General features: G+C 32.6%; 2 protein-coding genes and 1 long non-coding RNA gene across 6 annotated transcripts in view; 1 reads left to right on the top strand and 2 right to left on the bottom strand.

Moving 5' to 3' along the window:
• The window catches only part of Lasp (LIM and SH3 domain protein Lasp), a 33051-nt gene extending 28986 nt beyond the window's left edge, over positions 1-4065 (top strand). For 2 of the 4 annotated variants that reach the window (XM_090117484.1, XM_090117481.1), the window contains 3 exons: positions 148-494; positions 978-1025; positions 1341-4065. In XM_090117484.1, coding sequence (XP_089973610.1) covers positions 148-494; positions 978-1025; positions 1341-1484 — 539 coding nt within the window. In that variant the 3' untranslated portion in view covers positions 1485-4065. Of the gene's footprint in view, positions 1-144; positions 495-977; positions 1026-1340 lie in introns of all 4 variants that reach the window. The other 2 variants (XM_090117482.1, XM_090117480.1) reach the window with 1 other exon arrangement.
• A 3855-nt stretch (positions 4066-7920) lies between these two features.
• Positions 7921-22656, bottom strand: part of gem (transcription factor CP2 like gemini) — a 47916-nt gene continuing 33180 nt past the window's right edge. The window contains exons 13-19 of the mRNA XM_090117749.1: positions 17440-17498; positions 16381-16426; positions 14184-14274; positions 13419-13534; positions 12752-12826; positions 9563-9731; positions 7921-8960 (exon numbers count right to left, since the gene is read on the bottom strand). Coding sequence (XP_089973875.1) covers positions 8814-8960; positions 9563-9731; positions 12752-12826; positions 13419-13534; positions 14184-14274; positions 16381-16426; positions 17440-17498 — 703 coding nt within the window. The 3' untranslated portion in view covers positions 7921-8813. The remainder of the gene's footprint in view (positions 8961-9562; positions 9732-12751; positions 12827-13418; positions 13535-14183; positions 14275-16380; positions 16427-17439; positions 17499-22656) is intronic.
• On the bottom strand, positions 9928-12209 carry LOC149896520 (uncharacterized). Its single transcript, XR_016458312.1, has 3 exons — positions 11632-12209; positions 11443-11504; positions 9928-11368 (listed from the first exon to the last, which is right to left on the bottom strand). It is a non-coding gene; the product is annotated as an uncharacterized LOC149896520 (long non-coding RNA).

The following is a 22656-nucleotide window of genomic DNA, read 5'->3' as shown; positions in this document are numbered from 1 at the left end:
TACTATCTATAATTTCAAGGTTGATGTCAATAGAAGAAATTAAAAATTTATTGAATTCAAGAAAAAAAACAGTAATTAAAAAAATAAATAAATCATTATTATTGTCTATTTTTACTGGATTAACATTTTCCTCGAAATCCCAAGCAGGCGCTCAACAACAACTGCAACAGTCGCGCCACATCGGCCGAGTGACGGACCTCGACCCGTTAGCCAACGAGCCGCATCAATATCACTCACATCCCCAGCAACAACAGCAACATTTACATCAACAGCAACAACACTTACATCAACAGCAGCAACAACATTTACATCAACAGCAACAACAACAGCAGCAGCAACATTTACAGCAACAGCAGCAACAACATTTACAGCAACAGCAGCAACAAAATTTGCAGCAACAACAACAGCAACAACATCTGCAGCAACAACATTTACAGCAACAGCAGCATCAACAGCAGCAACAGCCGAGACCCGCTGCTAATCATCCCAATCAGGTACCTAAAATCTTTGACATATTTATGTATGTATCTTTTATTTACAACTTTGACCTTAAATAAAGTACCTTGTAATATTTATAGCATATAATATGCCTTATCCGTCCGTTAACAAGCCGTGGCAACTTGTAATTAAAACAACACTCGGCTATATATTTGTATCTTTTATATCTGTAATCATGTAATGGTGTATGTTTTGTAAGTTGTCCTAAATAAATAAATAAATAAATAAATTATTTACTAAAGTACACACTTTAAACACACTTTAAAAATATCGCTAAATAGCCCAATCGAGATTGTGGGTTCGATTCCCACCCAGGGCAAATATTTGTGTGATGAACATAGATGTTTATCAGCCATCTGGTTTCCATAACACAAGCAAAAGCTTAGGGGATCAGATCGTGCCGTGTGTGAAAATTGTCCTGAAATGTTCATTTATTTTATTTATTTATTATAATAATTGTAAAATTATTTCTATTTCAGCGAGTCTACGTTGCTATGTACGACTATGAAGCGAACGACAGCGATGAAGTAAGTATTATAACTTAGTTAAGTTATGAGCATACTCGTATATTTAAGCAAATTTAAAATTCCTAACTGAAAATCTTAGAAGACCTTGTAGACGTAATCGATTTAATGTTAAATATCTATCACTTTAATTTTTGTTAAAGTTAAACAGAGAGATGACTATCTCTCGTACAATAAGTATTACATGACAATTAAAGTTTAATTTATACAAATCACTCCACTTTATAATATCTCAGCTCAGTTTCTGCACCAAAAATATTTTCCTCACTATTCCAGCATTTAATTAAATAATAAATAACCTATAACCATTATTTTCAGGTATCATTCCGCGAAGGTGACCTTATAGTATCTAACGTGACGTCTATCTATGAGGGCTGGATGACCGGCAAAGTGTTGCGAACCGGTCGTGCTGGGATGTTGCCCGCTAATTACGTGGAACTGACCAATGAAACTCCTAATTAATGGTTATGCCACGTTTAGTTGTGGTTATGGGTGGTTATGCCATATTTAATTGCGGTTATGCGTGGTTATGATACGATTAGTTGTGGTTATAGCTGGTTAAGACACATTAAATTTCATATTCATAATTAAATATGGAAAAACTTAGGTCACAAAAATTTTCAAATTGTACTTTTACCACGAATAGCTGGATTTATCGTGTAATTATAAAATATACAATTATGTATAATCGGCTTATTTTACATATTCTTTGAGATGCATTATATACCCCCATATACCCGCTTTTAAATATGGCAATCTCACTATTTATGTGGCTATGCCACTTGTAATATGGCAATTGTGGTAATGCCACAAATTGTTACATTAACATTGTTATAACATGCCACATTCTTTTACTAATAATAATTTATGCCACATTTTTGTAATTATAAAAATCATTTGTATTGTAATTTAGATTGTCATACTCATTTATTTATATAAATTTTTGAATAAATTAAACACTTACCATTATTTAGTTACGCCATTTAATTCTGTTGTCTTACTCTTTCTCATGTTAATTATTAACTTGTTATTAATGCCACTAATGCCATTTGTTGTAATAGTTGATTTTCATTTGTTGATATGCCACCACGCCATGCCATTTAACTTATGCCACATTGTTATGCCACTTTTCAAATAATATGCCACTGTTACAATAATTACTAATACAATATCATGCTTTATAATATAACAATTTGTAATTTCTTATTTTTGTTCTATTTTTCTAAAATAGAAAAGAATTTGCTGACATCAGCAAATTAGTTCAGTCATTTCTATTTTCATATTCCATTTAGCTATAAAATAGAAAATTCGACTGATCTTTCAATGTATATTATAAAATAATAATAAAATATATTACGGTTTTGCACAATACATATAATATTCTACTTAAAATAAATACTATTGTATGAGGATATATATATAAGTATTTTTTATATCGTATTTATTTACCTAAGAGTAATTGACCAATATTTTGCATTTTATTCTTCCGTACCTATTGACTAAAATAGCAATAATTTTAAAATATTGTAATTAAGCTGAGCTTTTTGTATGTCTGGCTATCTTTTGAACCAGAATTGATTAACTATAGAAATATTTTGATAAGACTTACAATAATAATAAAAATTTAACAATTAAATGTTTAAAAATTTTGTACGGAAGTTCCATTGTCCGAGACCGACTCACGCTTGACCGGATTCTTCATTCCAATAAAAGTATTTATTTATTTATTATATACATTCGTATTTTTCCTACTTATTTTTAAATATGCTACTATATTTGTGCTTATATTTTTTACCTGTTTTTTATCAGGTATTGTATATACTTGCTTTAGAGTTAATTTACAAATCGTATCTATGTTTTTTTAATACATACTTCTTATGTCTAAGTTATGTGATACTTTGAGATTTTATTGGTTCTTATAATTTACTGTACAATATTTGATTAAACTTTTGTCAATTGTTAGTTAGGGGTCATCTTTGAATTACGTCACGCTTACCTCCCTCCAATATGTTACATTTTTAAAAGATGTATGAAAAACACTCGTTTGAGGTGACGTCATAGATTTAAATGTATAATTGTTTGTAAATTGCATGTTATAAAATTAAATATAAAAACAACTGCACCCTTATCTATATTATCATACTTTCCCTTCCCTTCCCCTTTTTGACGTAATTTATTTAAGACCCTTTTGAGATCTGTTCATAGGAAATGTTATTTTTTGTCATAATTTTTCCGATACATATTTGTATAGTTTCAATATTTTTAACTTCAAACAGAAATAAATTGTCAACACATAGTAAAGCGTTTTAAAAATAGCGTGTGCTGTGCACACGTGTTAGAAGTGAAACTTCTTTGGCAAGATTTAAAGATACTAAAATCGTCGCCTTACTCTATGACGTGACGGTATTGCCATGACGCGACCTTGACATTTTGCTCTCAACGCATCTAAAGAAGTTTCACTTTAAGAATTTTTGCAAAAATTGTAAATTACTGCATAATATTTTGAGATTAAAAAAAACAAAAACACATTCCGTTTTTCACGATTTTAGTTTCAATGCCAATTAGTTCTTATGTTGATTATTTTATGCTTTTTAAATTTAAGTACGGTTAGGTTTTATTTATTTTTTCTCTGCACAATCATGTTGGTAACACTTGTGTGTTAGGTAGTATTTATTTTATTTTAAGAGCAGTTATTTTTAATTTTATGTCATCACAATGTATAGTTTTATTTAACACTGATATGTTGTTACTTATAAGATTTTAATTTGAATTTAAAATGAATAAAATATATCGTTAAAATGAATATTTAAGGTTTTTTAAAAGCATGGAAATTTAATAATTTATGAAGATAAAATGTTTGTGTCTCAAATATTAATTATGCAGTCAAAGTAATAACATATCAGTAATATATAGGAACAAAAATAGAAGTTTATTAATAATCAGTGTCACATTTTGTTAATTTATATTATATGGTAACAGTATTATAAGAAACGCCGATGTAACAGTGCCTTGTAAAATTTTAAATATATATATTTCATAAGCAGTTTTTGTTTTATTTCTATTTTGATACGCAAACCCGATTACTATCTTTAAGACCGACTTCTTTCTCAACTCATGAAATAGGAACCTATACAACAAGTTATATAATTAATAGAACTACGTTAAACTGAGGCGTAAATTATTATTTTGGGTACATAGTTACTAAAGGAATTAAAATTAAAGTTATGTCTGTAAACGTCTTGATATAATTTTTGTAATTGAATCGCTTACAAAAGCTATGAAATTCGGTCAGTAAAAACTGGAATGAATATTCAGAGGAATACTAACACATAAAACTATAGATATATCTAATTTGCATTTCAAAAGTAAATTTTATCTCAAAAACAAACACACACATAGAAAGATACCAATAACGTAGTACATTCTATCTCGATGCCAATAACTTTATTTTTACCAGTAAGACTAATAACACTGCCCGGTAAATAACTTTTTGAGTGTTGATTAAAATTATGCACTATCTGAATTTGAGGAAAAATGTAATTGTAGTTCAAAAAACTTAACTAGCTATTAATATTTAATAACCCAAGAGCCCATGACGGTCAGACATTCCTTATTTTAGGAAAGTTGAAAGTTTCTCTGTATATGTCTCCGATACAGATAAGAACGACTAGCGATTATGAAGTTTGGGTTGTGGTTACTTTGGCAGGAAACAGGTAGTGAAGGTGTATAAAATTGTACCTAACTTTCATTATAGTTTAAAAGCTAAATTTTATATATGTTACTTGGGGACGTATAAAAAGATGTTACCTCAAGAGCCGGACAGTTTTCATCTTGCTAGACACATTTAAAAATATGTTCAACCCACGCAGGTTTGCTAATCAGGCATTTTTTAGGTTTCTGTACCTAATGTTCGTATTATCTAATTTAATAATAATAATGGCATTCTTTTAATCTGCCATTTTACTATATTCCTCTGCTCAGGCACCTCCTAAATTTTATATTTTTACATAAAAATAAAGCATTGATTATGACTTAGTCGCACCATGTTTTAGTTATAGTTAACGTTAATGTGTTTAACAATAACAGTAACGGTGACTTTTATAGGGTTGCACCATCGTATTTTTATCAAAGTTAAAAGTTATCAGTCTCATCTCATTTTATATTTGATGCTTCGGAGAGTAATTTAACATTAACAATAGCTTTAACCGGAGATACACGACGGTTATAGTTAAAATTATGAAATCTATAAAATTGTCATATGGCGCACCTCATATTATTTTCCACAGAACAGTAAAATATTTTTACTGTTCTGTGTTATTTTCCCTAACCGTGACTTATTAAAATGCTAAAGTAACAAGGTGCAACCCAGCCTACCAGTGTAAGGGAGTATTCAGAGAGAAAGCTTGAAACTTATAAGCGCTTATCGGCGCTTGTCATGTTCATATATTTTCCTGCGCGGGTTGACAGCACTGACAGGAAAATATATGAACATGACAAGCGCCGATAAGCGCTTATAAGTTTCAAGCTTTCTTTCTGAATACGCCCTAAGTTAGTAGTGGTGTTTTAATGAAATCGGAATACGTTACGGAATGTTTGTGTAATAGTCTGAGAAATGAGAGATATGTTGAATTTAATATTGCACGCCTCATAAGCGAAGCGTTGAGGTGGGTACTACTGTCACTTCGCGCAAAACACCTGTTTTTCAAACTTAAAATGTCTTTATGTATCATACATTGCACTTGTAAGATAATACATACACACACATATTAAGAAAAAACACTATTTTTAACGTTCATGATATTTTTGATGTCATTTTTGTTATTTAAACTAGTTAAAAAACAGTTTAAAAAAGTTCTGTCTTGGACGTCCGTGTGTCTGTATGTGCGGATCCTTTTTCTTGTTAACACGATAGCGACCGAAATACTTTACTAATCGAGTCTTTTTTTTTTCTCTTATGCTTTAGTATGCTCAGGAATAGAACCCTTTCATTTTTCAGGGTCTGATTCGATGTGGTTTAATTGTTATTAAATAAACAAAAATAATAATTAATAAATATTTATTAAAAAAAAATTATGAGGCGTGCACTTTTGGATTTTCCAAATTATTTTTTGTTTTTATGTCCTTGAAATGCTATGATATACATATAAATGTATAAGGAATAGCAAAATTCGCTCACGAGGCGGGATTCGAACCCACATTCTTTCACGCTAATAAGAGAAATGTTATTTTTAACTCCTGTAGGTAGTTAACTGACAAAACAAAGTTGGCCAGAGCAATTTTCATAATTAAAGTATTTCTTTAGGCACTTAGGTTCTATTAAATAAAACAACATATAAATAACTAATATCCATTTATTGATACAACACAGAATACATGGCTAGCCTAATTACCAACTTAATTAACAACATAATACTCCATATAGCAACGCGCTTGGAACATGTTTAGGCACTGTTAAGGCACCTATACTTAACATTAAAATATCACTGCAACGAACCATTAAAAATAATTGCAAATTTTAATGGTTGTTTACACAAGTGTACTATTCTTATAAAGTACTATAAACAATCAGAGTCACAATTGCCTATTAAAGGTACAAAAATATCCGAGCAGCGTACAAAGGATTCATTGAAATTACCACCTTATTTCGTGGCAGTAATGTTCAAAGTCTATTGTATCGCTCATTATAAAACTCTGCCTAACATGCGTGGGCAGAGTTGGCTTCAGACAATTTTTGAACATTGTGAGTCGAGTTGTTTATTGTACCACAATACTTAAAATACTAAAGGAAACAAAGCGTAAGCGTTTTTATCCTAAATTCTTTGACACAATAAAGTGCTACCTGTGGTTTCGTAATCTTCTGTCACATACAAGTTTCCAATGTTAGAGTGAGATAGACACCACACCGTTCTCTCTCGCTCTAGCAAAGGGTAAATCAATTTGTAAGAAAGAGATAGCATTATCGGGAATTACGAAACCACCCATAATTATAACCATTAAAAACTAAACAACAACGCCTATGGCGTATAAATTCATAAAAATATAGGCAAATAAAAGAAATTGCACTCATATTGCAGATAAATCTAATAAACTAAAGTTTTATACTTATAAATTAACCTGCCTTCAACGAACATTCGTTTCACCATTTCAATAGACAATGTCTTAAAAACACACGTAAAAATATTATTTCCGTAGAAAATCATAATTCGATCAAAGCCGAGTTTAAATCTAAAACTACATTTGAAGACATGACATTGGTCCACAAACTTCATCTACATTTTTCGTTTTTAAACAAATTTCCTTAATTAATATTAGTTGTATGAAAAATGAGATGAACGTTAGTATAACAAAAAAAAAATAACAAATCTGGGATTAATATAATAGTAATAAAATTGACACTATCTTAAACAATTACTATTACGCATTGTACTTAAAAAATATTTTGTCTCCAACGAGTCCATCAAATTAAGAGATTTTCACTCATTTAGTATTTTAAATAAAATAACACCTTTTTGTATATGAAAATATAATTATTTATCGGATCACAATATTACAATTAATATTTGGCTAGTCTAAAAATCATAATGATCATCAATATTCAGACTAAATAACTTTCCGATATTTTTATGCAGATAAAACAGCTTTTATGGTCATATTTTGCATTCTATTCATTGATATTAAAAATACATATAAAATTTTAGATTTTAAAGTGAAACTTTTATTACATCGTCTCAAACTGTTTGGTCTGTGTAGCGCATGTCGCGTGTATCGCTACTGTAAGTAGGTATACCTACTCGGCAGCCGACCGTCACGCGACATGCGCTACACAAAGCAGTGTTCGGAACCGTTCGAACAGTTTCACTTTTACCGTGGTTTCATAAAACCACACAACATTTTTTTTGTTGAGTTATATACTGCAAGGCACAAATTTAAGGTCACTTCCATTTGTAAGATTTGTCCAAGGAAACTTACTCATTTTTGAGTTCTGAATTCAACTCAAACCATACTTAACTTGAGTATTACTCAAAGACTATCACTTAGCAGTAACTTAAAGTCAAGTATCTCTTGAGTATGAGGTAAGTTATTTAGATAAATTATCACTATTAGTGATATTCTGTCTTAATAATAGTGTAAGTGATATTTCTATCACTTAAATAGATAACAGATACTGATATTTTTATCACTATAATGTTACGTAATGACATAGTTCCAAAACCTCTACTCTCATTCGCATTTCAATATTTGTCTTAAATTTGACGAATTTTACAATTTCATTAAATTTTACAAACAAAAAAAAAAGAATAATAAATTGCCAATTTTACATGATTCTGGTATATCAACATTAACTGAACAAATTCTGATGCGCTTAACACGCTTTAATGGTCACAAACTCTTAAATTCCTCCACCTACCCACCATTTAAACATTTATTTAACTCATCTATTAGAACAACTCCCAAATCGAATTTTTTATAAAACTATCCCACCCACTTATACCACATCAAAGGTTAAACCATTCCCGACCAATTCCACCCGACTGAGAGCTCTAATTACTAGTAGGGCTAAGCAACAGAGCGTTGTCTTCGATAAGTTCGAGCCGGTACGTCGAACTGTCTGGCAAGTGTCGAACTGTCTGGCAAGTGTTGAACTGTCTGGTAGGTTTCGAACTGTCTGGTAGATGTCAAACTTAACAAATCTCCATTAATCATCAATTGAAAAAACTCCCAAAAAACACATCCTCCCACATATCCACAACGGCTGAACCATTCCCGACCAATTCCACCCGACTGAGAGCTCTAATTACTAGTAGGGCTAAGCAACAGAGCGTTATCTTCAATAAGTTCGAGCCGGTACGTCGAACTGTCTGGCAAGTGTCGTACTAGTTCGTCCGTCAGACGAACTCTGGCCCCGTTCGGCCCGGATACCAGAACCGTGTCACAATCCTGCAAAAAATAAATACTTATTATTAAAAATTATTTTTGATTTCCTTCATATATAGTGAATTGAAAAATTTAAAGGGCACCCTTGACTTGGTAGAAACTTGAATATTTTTGTTTGAATGAAAAAAAAATCAAATCAAATCATTTTGATCACCTACAAAGGTATTTGGTTGATATTCTGTTGTGTTTTGTTCATAATTTCATATTATATTGTGTTTGACGAACCATTTGATATATATAAATACAGTCTGCATTTAAATTTATCTCTTGCTTGTCCAGTATGACCGTTTTTCTACGTATCTGACTGGATGAATGTATATCTTTATATATATATGTCTGTGGTTGTATACCTTAGCGGCGCGTGTCTATCTATGTAACTGCCAGTTAGTGAGCGTCTATCTGTATATCTGTATGTATGTCTGCAAGTGTATCCATCCGACTGTCCGCATGTACATCTTATGTATCTGTATGTCTGTTTCTATGTGCGTTTGTATACCTTGGCGGCGCTTGTGCATCTAGGCTGTATGTGTGACGTGTGTATGATCTAGGCTGTCTGTGTGTTTATCTGTGTGTGTGTATGTCTATATGTATATCTGTCTGTATACCTTAGCGGCGGCATGTGGCAGTGCGCGCAGTTTCGCCAGCAGCTCGGCAGCTCGGCACGCGTGCAGGTACAGAGCGCTGTACACGCCACCTGTACCTGTACCTGTAGCGGCACCTGTACCTGTAGTGGTACCCACGCACACGTACACAGTGAGGCGGGGCTCAATGCGCCTGTACATGAGACAATATCAATTAGAAAGTTACAATTATAGGTTGGTTTTATAGATTTATCGTTTAGAGACGAATCATATTATTGGATGACCCGCACGTGATACACTATTCTCAATGGAACTTATAATTTTGTATGGAGTATAATTACGCTACAGATAATTAAACAATGTAAGAAAGCTTTATTGGATTTTTACTTAAGACGATACACAAAAAAAAATCCACTGCTTGGCGGGCGGAGTCTAAAAGCTCGCTATCGCGAACGCGGGTGTGCGCGAAGTCATTCTTGCAAACTCGCCGCGCTGCCGCTGGCCGACTCGGGACAAACATGTATGGAGTCGTCATACAGTTATAATATTGTCATACATTTATTTAATTGTTGATTTATTGGTTTTATTTTCTTGCTTATAAACAAATAATCTTCTTTTTAACAACTACTTAGACATTATTAATAATTATTATCATTTCGTAATGTTTACTTTATTACAAAATAATACAGGTTATAAATAATCTTTAAAATAACAAAAAATATTGTTACTCTGAAAAAATGAAATGGTACTCAATAACGCGGACTACTGAATTGATTTAGATAGAATTTGATGCTGACGTAGATATTACATCATGCCCAGAAATGAAAGGTACTATTTCTGAAAGAAGTTATAAACCCTAATTCTTCTCAGTCAAGAGTGGAAGATATCACTAATACAGTAAAACTGATGCGAAACTTTGGATGTTAATTTGTATATTTTTTTGTTAGTTGTTACTTAATCACGTCAAGACTACATTACCAATTTTGATAAAATATAGCTAATTGCCTGGATTTACACATAGGATACTTTTTATCCGAACTGAACACTTCTGTGGGAAAAAACAGGATTCACGATATAACCTAATTCCACGCGGGCAAAGCCGCGGTCGGAATGATATTTTTTTAAATAAAAAAATTGTTTAAAAAAAAACACAAAATATATTGACGCATGTATTTATTTTTTGCACTCTTTTATTATTGTAATTATTCATTACAAATAATCAAAATAAAATAGCCAGAACAAAGTTAGGCCCTGGTAGGGTAGGTAGGCAGGTACAGCAATGTGAGACGAACACTGGCTTATTTATACCAATAATAATGTATTATAAACATTAAATTAAGTTTACTTTCTAACAACAAAAATACATAATATTAGCTAATGTGAAAACGAATCAACCAATCATCCCACAACAATGAAATGTGCACACAAATATTTATCCAAATCGGTTCATGTGATTAGGAGGAGTGACTGCAGCGCCATCTTCCGGGCCCAATTGTGTTTCCAGATCACCCAGGAACTCAATTTAATATACTTACACAAAATTTTTCGAAATGAAAACTCACATTACTATGTAAATATGAATATAAACCTGTTTTAGTACTAAGCAATTTCCCGCACAGGTGTAGTAAGTATAAATGAAATAAATATCAACATCAAATTCTTTATACAACATACTTATCTACCACCTACTAAGAAATGTAATTCTTGAAATTTTTTCGTATTTTTTTAAATATAATACTACTCCAATGAGCTCCTGTTCCATATTACGGCCACCATACTTCCACTAAGTTCACCATGATTTTTTATTTCTTTGCACTTTGTTGCTTTTTGCTAAAAATGAAATCATGCGATAAAACCAGTAGAGCGTTGATAACATACATTTTTGACTGAATAAAGGTACTTACGAAGGAGTGGGTTCACATTGTGAACAATCAGTGGATTTATTTTCCTTCTGGATTCCGGATTTCTGAAAAGATTATCTATGCTATAAATGAAAAAAATCTTACACATTCGTTATGTACTTAAAACAGGGGTACATATCAAACATCGTCTATAATACAATTATCATCAAATTTAAAATAAAACCAACTTACTTCATTAATTTGTTCCAATTGTAAGCATTCTTTTTCCTCCAACCTTTATGTTTCTTCTTCTTATTTTCTTTATTGTCCCCATTTGTCTCATTTTGTCTTATTGTGTTGTCACCCTTTTTTACGATGGCGCGAGCGACACAAGTTCCCCGTGTGACGGCCGTAGCGGGAATGACTCGTGCAGCGATCGGGGTAGGAAGGTACAGGGCGGCTCTCGCTATATTGGCTGGTCGCGCGCTAATTTCAAGTATTTCTTGTTTATTTCAAAACCATCGCATATTTCAAAATTCTAAATCGGTAGACGTATAGGTTGTATGTTTTATAGTTAATATCCAAAAAGTCGTAACTTTACGTTTGTTATTTTGAAGATGCCAGAGATTAAAAAAAAATAACAATGAGAACTTTGTATTTTTTTTCTATCGAGAAAATATCATGGAATCATGTTTCTAAAACGGTAGACGTATTGTGTTACTATTGAACTTTCTTGTCAAGAATTTTCATAACGACAACTTTAATAATATAAAAATTACGAAGGTTTAAAAAGGGCCGTAAATGTTAGAAAAATTAATTCATCACCTTAAATTAATGTTTACATCCCCAGTTTCACGCAGCGGCATATACCGCTCCGCTTATGCAAGCAATATCTCAAAAGTGAGCAAACGTGAAGGTGACAAAAATCGGCATATTATTTATCAGTCAGGGGTGTACAAAACATATATTTTATAGGCAAATACATTTCTTAGAAAAAAATATGCACAGGTTAAAAAAATAGCGTATAAAGAACTATTAATTCCATTGAGCAGTTTCCACATGCAATATAATTTGCAAGTGCATAATATTATTATGACTGACCGGTTGGCTTGGTTGGTAGTGGCCCTGCCTTCAAAGCCAGAGGTCGTGGGTGCGATTCCGGGGCAAATATTTGTGTTATGAACGCAATATGTTTGCTCTGTGTCTGGGTGTTAATTATTTATATAAGTATTTATTTAAAATTATCTATGTATGCTTATCAGCCATCTGGTTTCCATAACACAAGCGAAAGCTTAGTATGGGATCAGATCGTGCCGTGTGTGAAAATTGTCCTGAAATATTTATTTATTATTTATATTATGTATTTACTCACTTGGCATGCAAAGCGTTATACAGACGAATGCCGTCCGCCAATCCGCAGATCTGTATTATATCATCTCGGGACAATCTGTAACAAATTTAAATCATAATTATCAACACATTAAGGACATTAAAGAAAAGTGAAGAATTGTGTGAAATGATGTTTTGTGGTGGGCATAATTTAAACAAACATAATAAATAAACTAAGTTTTGACATTATATTATAGAAATGAATTATCAAAACATAAGGAACAATTAGAAAACATTAAACGAGAAGAGAAGTATTGACGATGAAGACAATTTACAAAAAGCTAAACAAAGATAATAATCTATACTAATATTATAAAGCTGAAGTGTTTGTTTGTTTCAACGCGCTAATCTCGGGAACAACTGGTCCGATTTGAAAAATTCTTTCGGTGTTAGATAGCCCATTTAACGAGGAAAGCTATACCTTAATATATATAAATGACACAATGTTTGTCTTCAATGGACTCCTAAACCACATAACCGATTATAATAAAATTCTCACACCATGTGCAGTTCGATCCAACTTAAGAGATAGGATAGTTTAAACATGTGGGAAGCCGGGGCGGACCGCTAGTAGGCTATATATCCTCTCGCTAAGACCAACAGGAGCGCAGCACTGCGAGTAAAACCGCGGAGCACAGCTAGTATAATACCTCAACAAATCAGCACCAGAGAAGTTGGCAAACGTAGCCGCGTGCTGAGCGAAGCGGTGCCGCGCGAGCCACGCCTGCGTGTCGGATGACGATGCGTCCTTGCATAGACCGTTGTTCTGTAAATAAATAAATAAACATAAATAAATATTTCAGGACAATTTTCACACACGGCACAATCTGATCCCATACTAAGCTTTCGCTTGTGTTATGGAAACCAGATGGCTGATAAACATACATATATAATTTTAAATAAATACTTATATAGATAATTAACACCCAGACACAGAGCAAACATCCATGTTCAAATTAAAAATAGAAAATCTATTTACATGTCAATAGCGAAGTCGGTGACCTATTTAAAAGTTGTTAACACGATACTCAACACACTTGGATTACTAAGATACAGTATGGATACAAAAAGTGAAGTCCCATGTCCCCTAGTGGGGTAAGGGGACAGATGCAACTGATCGATTTTCTTTTAGGGACAAGTAGGTGATCAGCCTTCTGTGTCCTACCAGACCGAGACATTTTTTTTTCTTCGTCTCCACCGGGAATCGAACTCAAGACTCCTCGGTGCTACGCTCACGCGTCAACCACTGTAACGAGGAGGCGGTCAATACACAGTATGGATACACGTAGTTATATATTTTATTTGAATAATATAAAAATGTCATCATTACGACCCACCACAGAAGCAAATCAACAATAGATATATGTAAGGAAACATGTACTATGTAAGTATGTATGAACTATGAAACAACAAACCTTGTCGGCATCTTCCGGTTCGTTTGGCAAGTCGGGCAAAATGGCGCCGGGCGAGTGGCAAGCCGGCGCCGCTACCTTCACCTCGCCACCACTGTGACACAAAAATAAACAAATAAAATACCTAATAAATAAACAAATACCTAGAAAAAAGAGCGTGTGTGCCGAGCACGTGTCAGAAGTGAAACTTCTTTAACAAGATTCAAAGATAAGAAAACTGACATTGGCATTATGATGCGACCTTGAAATTTAACTCTCAACGCGCTTAAAGAAGTTTCACTTCAAACTTTTTTGGAAATATTCCGATAGAAACGTGTTTAGGATCATAGAATTACTATTTAGTACTCTGTGATGTGATGTAGAACTTAGATTTATTATAAGATTTTTTTAATAGCTTTTAACACAACAATTTTAGTAACCAGGTTGCCCTGGCAGGGATTGCTGTGTAGCAATAAGGCCGCCTATCGTGCAAAATTTTTGTACCTCATTAATTTGTACCATTTTTCCTACATTGTTTTGTACAATGAAGTGTTATAAATACATAAATAAGCCATTTATTATTGTTTTTGGAAAAATTATGGAAAAGTAATAAAATTCAAACAAAAAATCCACAAAACGGAGAATCTTTTTTAGATTTTTATCATTTGTTCTTATAATAAGAATTTTTGAGCCATTATCATCCCATATTTTTAGGCATAAAACACTTCCTATAAAACTTAAATAAAACAACTCCTTATCTATTCAGGTTACACATTTTTTTTGTTATTGTTATCATTTCGTAAATATCTTATCACATTGTATTAATAATCGCAAGTAGGAAGCCGGCCACGGAACGTTACGCATAGAAGTACTTAATATCAAAACATAATGATATCAAAAAAATATTACACTGCGTACGTACGTAAATCCATACTTAATATTATAAATGCGAAAGTAACTCTGTCTGTCTGTCTGTTACTCAATCACACCTAAATTACTGAACAAATTTTAATGAAATTTGGTATGGAGATATTTTGATACCCGAGAAAGGACATAGGCTACTTTTTATCCCGGGAAAATGACGCAATCCCGGAAATGCCACGGGAACGGGAACTATGCGGGTTTTTCTTTGACGCCGCGGGCGGAAACCTATTCATAAATATAGTTAAAACAACACGGTTAATAATTAATGATAGAATAAAAAAAAAGACGTTTCTTAACTATATTTATTATTTAGTAATTATTTTTCACGTTCAGAATAGCTAACTCGTGAAATTATTGTATTGTAACCAATTTTTTATAAGTGTACAAAAATTTAAGTGCCTAATTTTAGCCAGATTTGATCAGCCGTTGGAAGAAGAAACATGACAAACATCCATTCATCCTCAAATACATACAATTTTTTTTTATTTTACAATCAATGAACAATAAAAATAACTTGACATAATTTTTGCAAGTATGTATATTCAAATTTTTTGAGCCGAGATAAATTAAATTCATTTCCTAGATGAATTTTTAAATTAAAAATGTAGAAAAATCTACGTTATTAAAAGAAGTCTAACAAGTTATTATAAAATTTGCAAAAAAACTCAACTGTGTTAATATTTTAACTTCAAAATGTTCATTGTATAATGTTTTAGACCAATTTTATATTCATAATATATTAAATTACATTTTCAAAAAAGCAGACAATCCAAAATGTAAATTTTTAATGTAAATGAATCCGTATTTCCTTATATGTAGATTACATTTTTCGTTTTCTATCGATTTCTAGAAGGTTCTAATGAAACGCAAAATAAAATTGGAGAACAGGGCAACAACTATTGGGTCTTGTTAGGTTTCGACTTTCGATACACACAATATCACTCACATCTTTACTGATATAACAAAGTTGAAGAATGTGTATGTTTGTTTGATTTACAGCGCTTATGTCAGAAACTACAAGTCCGATTTGAAATTCTTTCAGTGTTAGATAGTCCATTTAGCGAGGAGGCTATTATCACGCTTAGACCAATAGGAGTGGAGCAATGTGGGTAAAACCGCGGGGCTCAGCTAGTTTATTAATATAGCTGCGATCTAACTTAATCCTAAATCAAAATCCTAGAGAATAATAACAATAACAATTAAAATAACATAATAGTGTAAGCATTCATGAAACAGCTATCACTTGTCAAACAGTGTGGCTTCCTTTAAAAAGGTTTCAAAAGTTCTTAATACTCACTCTTGGCAGTATAGAGGTTTCATCCGGTTGGTTGATGTAATGAGAGCTGTAATAAAACAAAATACAATAAAAAAATAAAATAAAAAACAATAATTCAAGTAAGATAAATTCGTGCAATTTTTCTTTTATATATCCTAGTCCGGGATCCATCGCCCATTTTTGCAAGTGATTACTATCAAGCTAATTTTTCGTGAGTAGTTTTATTTTGATGAGATGCCCAATAATTTCATGTACGAAACTCTCGATTGTGGTAGCTACCAGAGGAAACAAGGATAAAATATTTTGATTTGATGGTTCTCAAAAATTAATTACTAACTGAATGTTTTTTTTTGTTTTATCTCAAGATAATTATCTAAATTATTCGAAAAAATAGTTGTCCTACAAAATCTATGGTTTGATCAAAGAGTCCCCCTTTCCAATGTGTATCGATAACAAAGTCATCATAAATGATTACTAACCAGCTGATTTTTTTATTTTCACTTATTTAATACTTATATAATTCAACAGACATATTGTCCTACAAATTGCGTAATAAATATTTGGGAACCGTCAAATCAAAAATTTTTATCCTTTTTACCTCTGTAAGCTACCACAATCGAGAGTTTCGTACATGAAATTATTGGGCATCTCATCAAAATAAAGCTACTCACGAAAAATTAGCTTGATAGTAATCACTTGCAAAAATGGGCGATGTATCCCGGACTATCCTTGATAAGTGTACAAAGTTTGAATTAAATTAGTCTGTTTAAAGTGGGATAAAATCGAGTTTAAATGAACCTTAATATGCAGGTGAATCTAATTCATTACAAAAAGGAAATTTAAATTTTGGTAGCAGCATCTTGGCATTTTATGCCCGGCTTCTGTGTTAATATTTATAACTTCTAAATTGATACTTTTTTGTGTTATTTCAATAACTGTGTAATAAAAAAAATGTAACTCTTGTATTTTTATTTTTGCCTAACGGATCTTAGTCGTCCATTAATGTACATAATAATTCAATAAAGGATATTTTATTTTATTTATTTTTTTTTTTTAAATTAAATAAAAAAATATACTTACATGGTTGTGACAACGCAGGCTTATTGACTAACACTGGACTTGTCACTTTTGGTGCGGTGCTGAAACAAAATATCATTCATTAGATGCTGTATATAAAGCACTAGCTGTAGCCTGTGGCTTTACTTGTTACCTGCGTTATAATTAATAGCCAAAGAAATTTTTAAAGAACAGACATTGGTCAGGCAGGATCAGGGGTAGCTGAGAGCTCAGGCGTCGCCCCAGCATGGTAAGACGCGAGTTCGAATCCCGCTGAGTGATCGAATTTTTACTGTTTTATCAAAGTAGCCTATTTGATAATACAGACTATGATCTATCTCTGTGCAAAATTTCATACAGATTGTTTATCTTTGTGTGAAGAGTAACAAACATCCAAACTCAAAAATGTATTCTAATTTAAATGCAAAGATCATTTACCTAACAGGAAATTTATTAAATTTTGAATTTAAACTTGCCAGACCAGAAAAGAAAAATTTTTCCTCTTAAGATCTACCTGTAACATCGCTACACTAATATAATCCTATAATATAATAATGAATGATTACGGCTGAACCAATTTATTTAATTCTTTATAATATTCCTTCAATTTATTAATTAAGGAAGGTTCTTATAGAGAGAAATACCTTTATCTACCTATGTGCCACAGGTGAAGCCAGAGCGGACCACTTGTAATGAATAAAGTTAATAAATTTGTATTTTTTTAATTTTTATATATCTCTGAAGCAGTGGCGTGCCTAGGGTGTAAGGACTGGGCAAGCCCAAAGTTTTCAAAGTTTTTGCTGGGTACCCTTTTCTTGAATTAGAAACCTTCCTAAGGTACCTATACTGTGTAATTACCGAATCAAATCTTCTAAATTTTCACGCGCGCCCGCTAACAGTTGAGTCAAACGTTTATCATTAAAATCGATAAATTATATTAAACTGTATGACATTATATTATTAACAAAATTGAACAGATCATTTATATTCTAATAATTCAAAACGGCGATCTTCTGAAGGAAAGATTTTATAACATCGGAATCGGAATCGGAATCGGAAGAAAGTAGGTGATTGTTTTAGAATTCAATTACCTAACAACTTTCAATTTTTGATAATTCAATAAGGCGTTCTTGGCCTTGTGTATTTCTTAAATACGTACCTATGAATTCGATTTAACGATGAGAAAGCACGCTCCGTGGAAGAACTACCTTATACCTACTAGCAGAAATCATATAACTACCAAGTACCAAATATGCAAGTTTCAACAGCTGGGGCTTCTAACTTCTAAGCAATTCTTACTCATGAAATCGATTAATTCGTAAACATATTTTAATTAAAATTTCGTTTATGTGACTTACTAGCTGTTTGGGTAATGCACAAATCGGGAGTTGGTTTTTATGAAGAAATTAATTGATGTTTTTCAGTAAAGTTTAATGATTTTACCTTTCCCCCGCTGAGCACAAAGCAAACCATCACAATTTACAACACAATCTGCTGTCGCGACACTCATTTTATCACAAAATTTGAAAAACATAACCTAAATTACACCGAAATAATCACCCGCTCAAACAAACTATACTTAATAACAATAATATTCACGACGTTCGTTCGCGCAATCGTAACTATCTTCACACTGTTAAAGCCGGGCTTTATCGTGGCCCTATTCTCCATACATATTGCTATAGAATTCTATAGCTAGGTATGTAGCTACTTAGACGAAATTTCATACGTTAGAAGAGATGAGCGCAAAGCCCGGTAAAAGCCCACGCGTGCAAGCGAGACAACTACATGTTATAATCCATCCAATTTAGATTGTAACGTCAAAATAAAAGGTACGACCTTATTCTGATAGGAAGAAGGATGAAATTAAAAGTTTACTCGAATTCGTCATTGTTTTATGCTAGGCGTATTATACATATATTATATTGTAGGTGAGTTTTCATTGAATTTCGGAGCAAATTATGAATTGCTCACTGCGCGCGAATATTCAAACGTGAATTTGGTTATTTTCCTATCTCGTAGCGAATTTCTAAGGCAAGCCGGGCTTTTCGGCTTGTATGAACGTACCGCCACTGCTCTGAAGGTCCTGAATCTATTATTAAAATAGTGAAGATAGTTATTATGTATCAAAATAATTTTGAAAATATCAATCTCTATAATATCTCTATAAAAACTATGGAAACTAAAGTGGTTGGCAAATTAGGCTTCAAAAAAACATATAAAGTGAAGTCCCATGTCCCCTAGTGGGATAAGGGGCAGATGCATTATACATCGGTTTCACTGATTGATTTTCTTTAGGGACAAGTAGGTGATTAGCCTTCTGTGTCCTACCAGACCAAGACATTTTTTTTTTCTTCATCCCCACCGGGAATCGAACTCTGGACGCCTCGGTGTTACGGTCTCGCATCAACCACTGTACCGAGGAGCCGGTCAAATTAACATATAACCTATGGATTAATGGGTATCCTTATCTTTTGTAATCTTTGATATCTGAAGATAAGTAGTAGACTACAAGCCCGCATAGGACAAAAATATGGGTCAAATGAACCACCAGGGGACATATCTAGAACGATAGCAGAGCAAAAAATAATAAGATTCATCACTATGCCGTCACTTGTAAGCTGTCCAACTGAGTGCAGATGAGAATTGAAAAGTACAGGTAGACTCGGTAAATTTTGGTCATATATTTCTGTACGGCATACTTAACCATCGATAGATCCATTAAAAATAATAAGAAACCGCTCAGTGCCGTACAAAAATGGTGGTCCACCAAGTCGGAATTTTTATTTAATTTCCGAGAGTTACCGGGGGTAAATTTGGTCATTTGACCATGTACGGCATCTGTGTCATACTATTGCTATACTGCTTTTAATCCATTATTCCGCAACGCCGTACAAAAATCATGGGGTCAAGGGGAAAAAATCGAGAGTTGCAATCCCCTCTCTTTCCCCACTCCAGGGGGTCATTTGACTAAGTACGGCTTCGGTTCCAAAACATTATCTAGCACTCAAAAGTACTATTAAAAGCAATGCCGTCAAAAAATAATTGTTCTTTTAAATGTATACCAATAATCATCTTAATTTCATCGAATTCTTGATATAAAGAGCTGTAAGGTCATTTGACCCTGTACGGGAACTTTTTTTTTAACATGATATTGTAAAATTCAATTGTTGTGTAGTATTGCCGTTCAAAAGAAACCGTTCTAAAAAAAGTTATAGAGAAATGCAAAACCAGAAATTTTGTTAAAGTTTAAACATCGTAGATTAATGAAATATAATAGATTTCTACACTTTATCCGTTGTTTTAAATAGTATTAACATAGATAAATTAGGAAAAAACGATGCCGTACATTTTTGTGCAGACCACATCTTTTAGGCTGATGAAAGCGACGAAAGCTACAATTTTAAGGGTGCTTTATGGCCATTTGATACAGTACGGCATTAACATATTTTTACCCAACTACGGCAAAGCAAAAGGAGGGTTATGGTTGTTTACAGGTCATGTATGTATGTTCATCTATTCCCTCGTAACTTCTAAACTACTTATCAGAATTCGACAAATGACATATCATTAGAAGCGTCTGAATTGTTCACTGGATAACCAGCGACCAGCTAGCTAAAGGCCATATGGGGTTTCACAAAATCTAATGTGGCGCCCTCTAGCGGACAAAACATACAGAGTAAAAAAATAAAGTTAAGATAAATATGCAGTATTTGGTATCATTTGAAAGCGCTTTACTTGTACATTTTGAATATGTATATATTACTAGCATTTGCTTGTGACTTTACCTGTATTCATGGACTGATTGCATATAATTCACATCTTTTCGTTCATAGCTTTTTTATTAGTTCATCAATTTAACGGAGTCCATTCCACCTGACTCCGACTTTCCAAGGTGATAATTAACCACCTCGAGCTTCTTAATATTAATGTATATTTATATTTTATTATAAAAATATAAAGCAAACATTCCGTTATATGGATTTTTTTCTTTTTCAGATTTTTCCCCTTTGAACCAACGAAAATGTACGGCACATGAAAAAATATTATCTATGCATAAAATACTTTAAAAATAAATTTATTTCGTGTTGTGTCAAATGACCCCCTGGAGTGGGGAAAGAGAGGGGATTATAACTCTCGATTTTTTCCCCTTGTCCCCATGATTTTTGTACGGCGTTGCGGAATAATGGATTAAAAGCAGTATAGCAATAGTATGACACAGATGCCGTACATGGTCAAATGACCAAATTTACCCCCGGTAACTCTCGGAAATTAAATAAAAATTCCGACTTGGTGGACCACCATTTTTGTACGGCACTGAGCGGTTTCTTATTATTTTTAATGGATCTATCGATGGTTAAGAATGCCGTACAAAAATATATGACCAAAATTTACCGAGTCTACCTGTACTTTTCAATTCTCATCTGCACTCAGTTGGACAGCTTACAAGTGACGGCATAGTGATGAATCTTATTATTTTTTGCTCTGCTATCGTTCTAGATATGTCCCCTGGTGGTTCATTTGACCCATATTTTTGTCCTATGCGGGCTTGTAGTCTATAGGTACTAGCATGGATATTAATAGATATGTATCAGATTATTAAGAAACAAGGTTATATTTATACAAAATAATCTATTTTTCAAAGTTTTTTTTCTTATAAGAATAGTCTTATGATTAAAAATCTTTAGCTAAAATGTATGCTACCTACAAACATCTTTGTAACAAACTTATTTGTGTTATTAATGTATTTCTATGGGTTTTCTTATATCAATACTTAATTTCTAAAGCTGTTTTACTGTAAGATAATGTGTTTGTATTCATGAGTAAATGTATGAGTAATTTTATTTTTGTATAAAGTCTATTTATTGAGCAAGACTCACTACATAGTATAAAACAAAGTTGCTATATGCCTGTTCATCCCTATGTATGCGTAGATCCTAAAAACAACATAACAGAAACAGATGAAGTTTTTTTTAAATGGATAGGGTGGTTCTTGAGGCAGTATAATATAATTTATAAAGCCATAATATTTTTAATACAAGCCCCAGGAAATCTAGTGCAATATAAATTCATGCTATAACCAATAGGGCCATGGGAAAAATTGCACTTTCTCAGCTTGTTAAGAATGAACCACAAGCAATATTATGGTAGTTACAATGTATAAATTACTACATATTAAAACATAGATTTATACCTATATCCAACCTAGCCACAGAAGTTTATCACCTAACAATAACTAAT

This window comes from Colias eurytheme, chromosome 28 (assembly GCF_061535395.1).
Source record: "Colias eurytheme isolate Ceu_HAF_F1 chromosome 28, ilColEury1 Martin Lab GWU primary, whole genome shotgun sequence".
NCBI classification, from domain to species: Eukaryota; Metazoa; Arthropoda; class Insecta; order Lepidoptera; family Pieridae; genus Colias; species Colias eurytheme.
The sequence above is the reverse complement of the archived record's forward strand: the minus strand, read 5'-3'. Positions and strand labels throughout refer to the sequence as shown.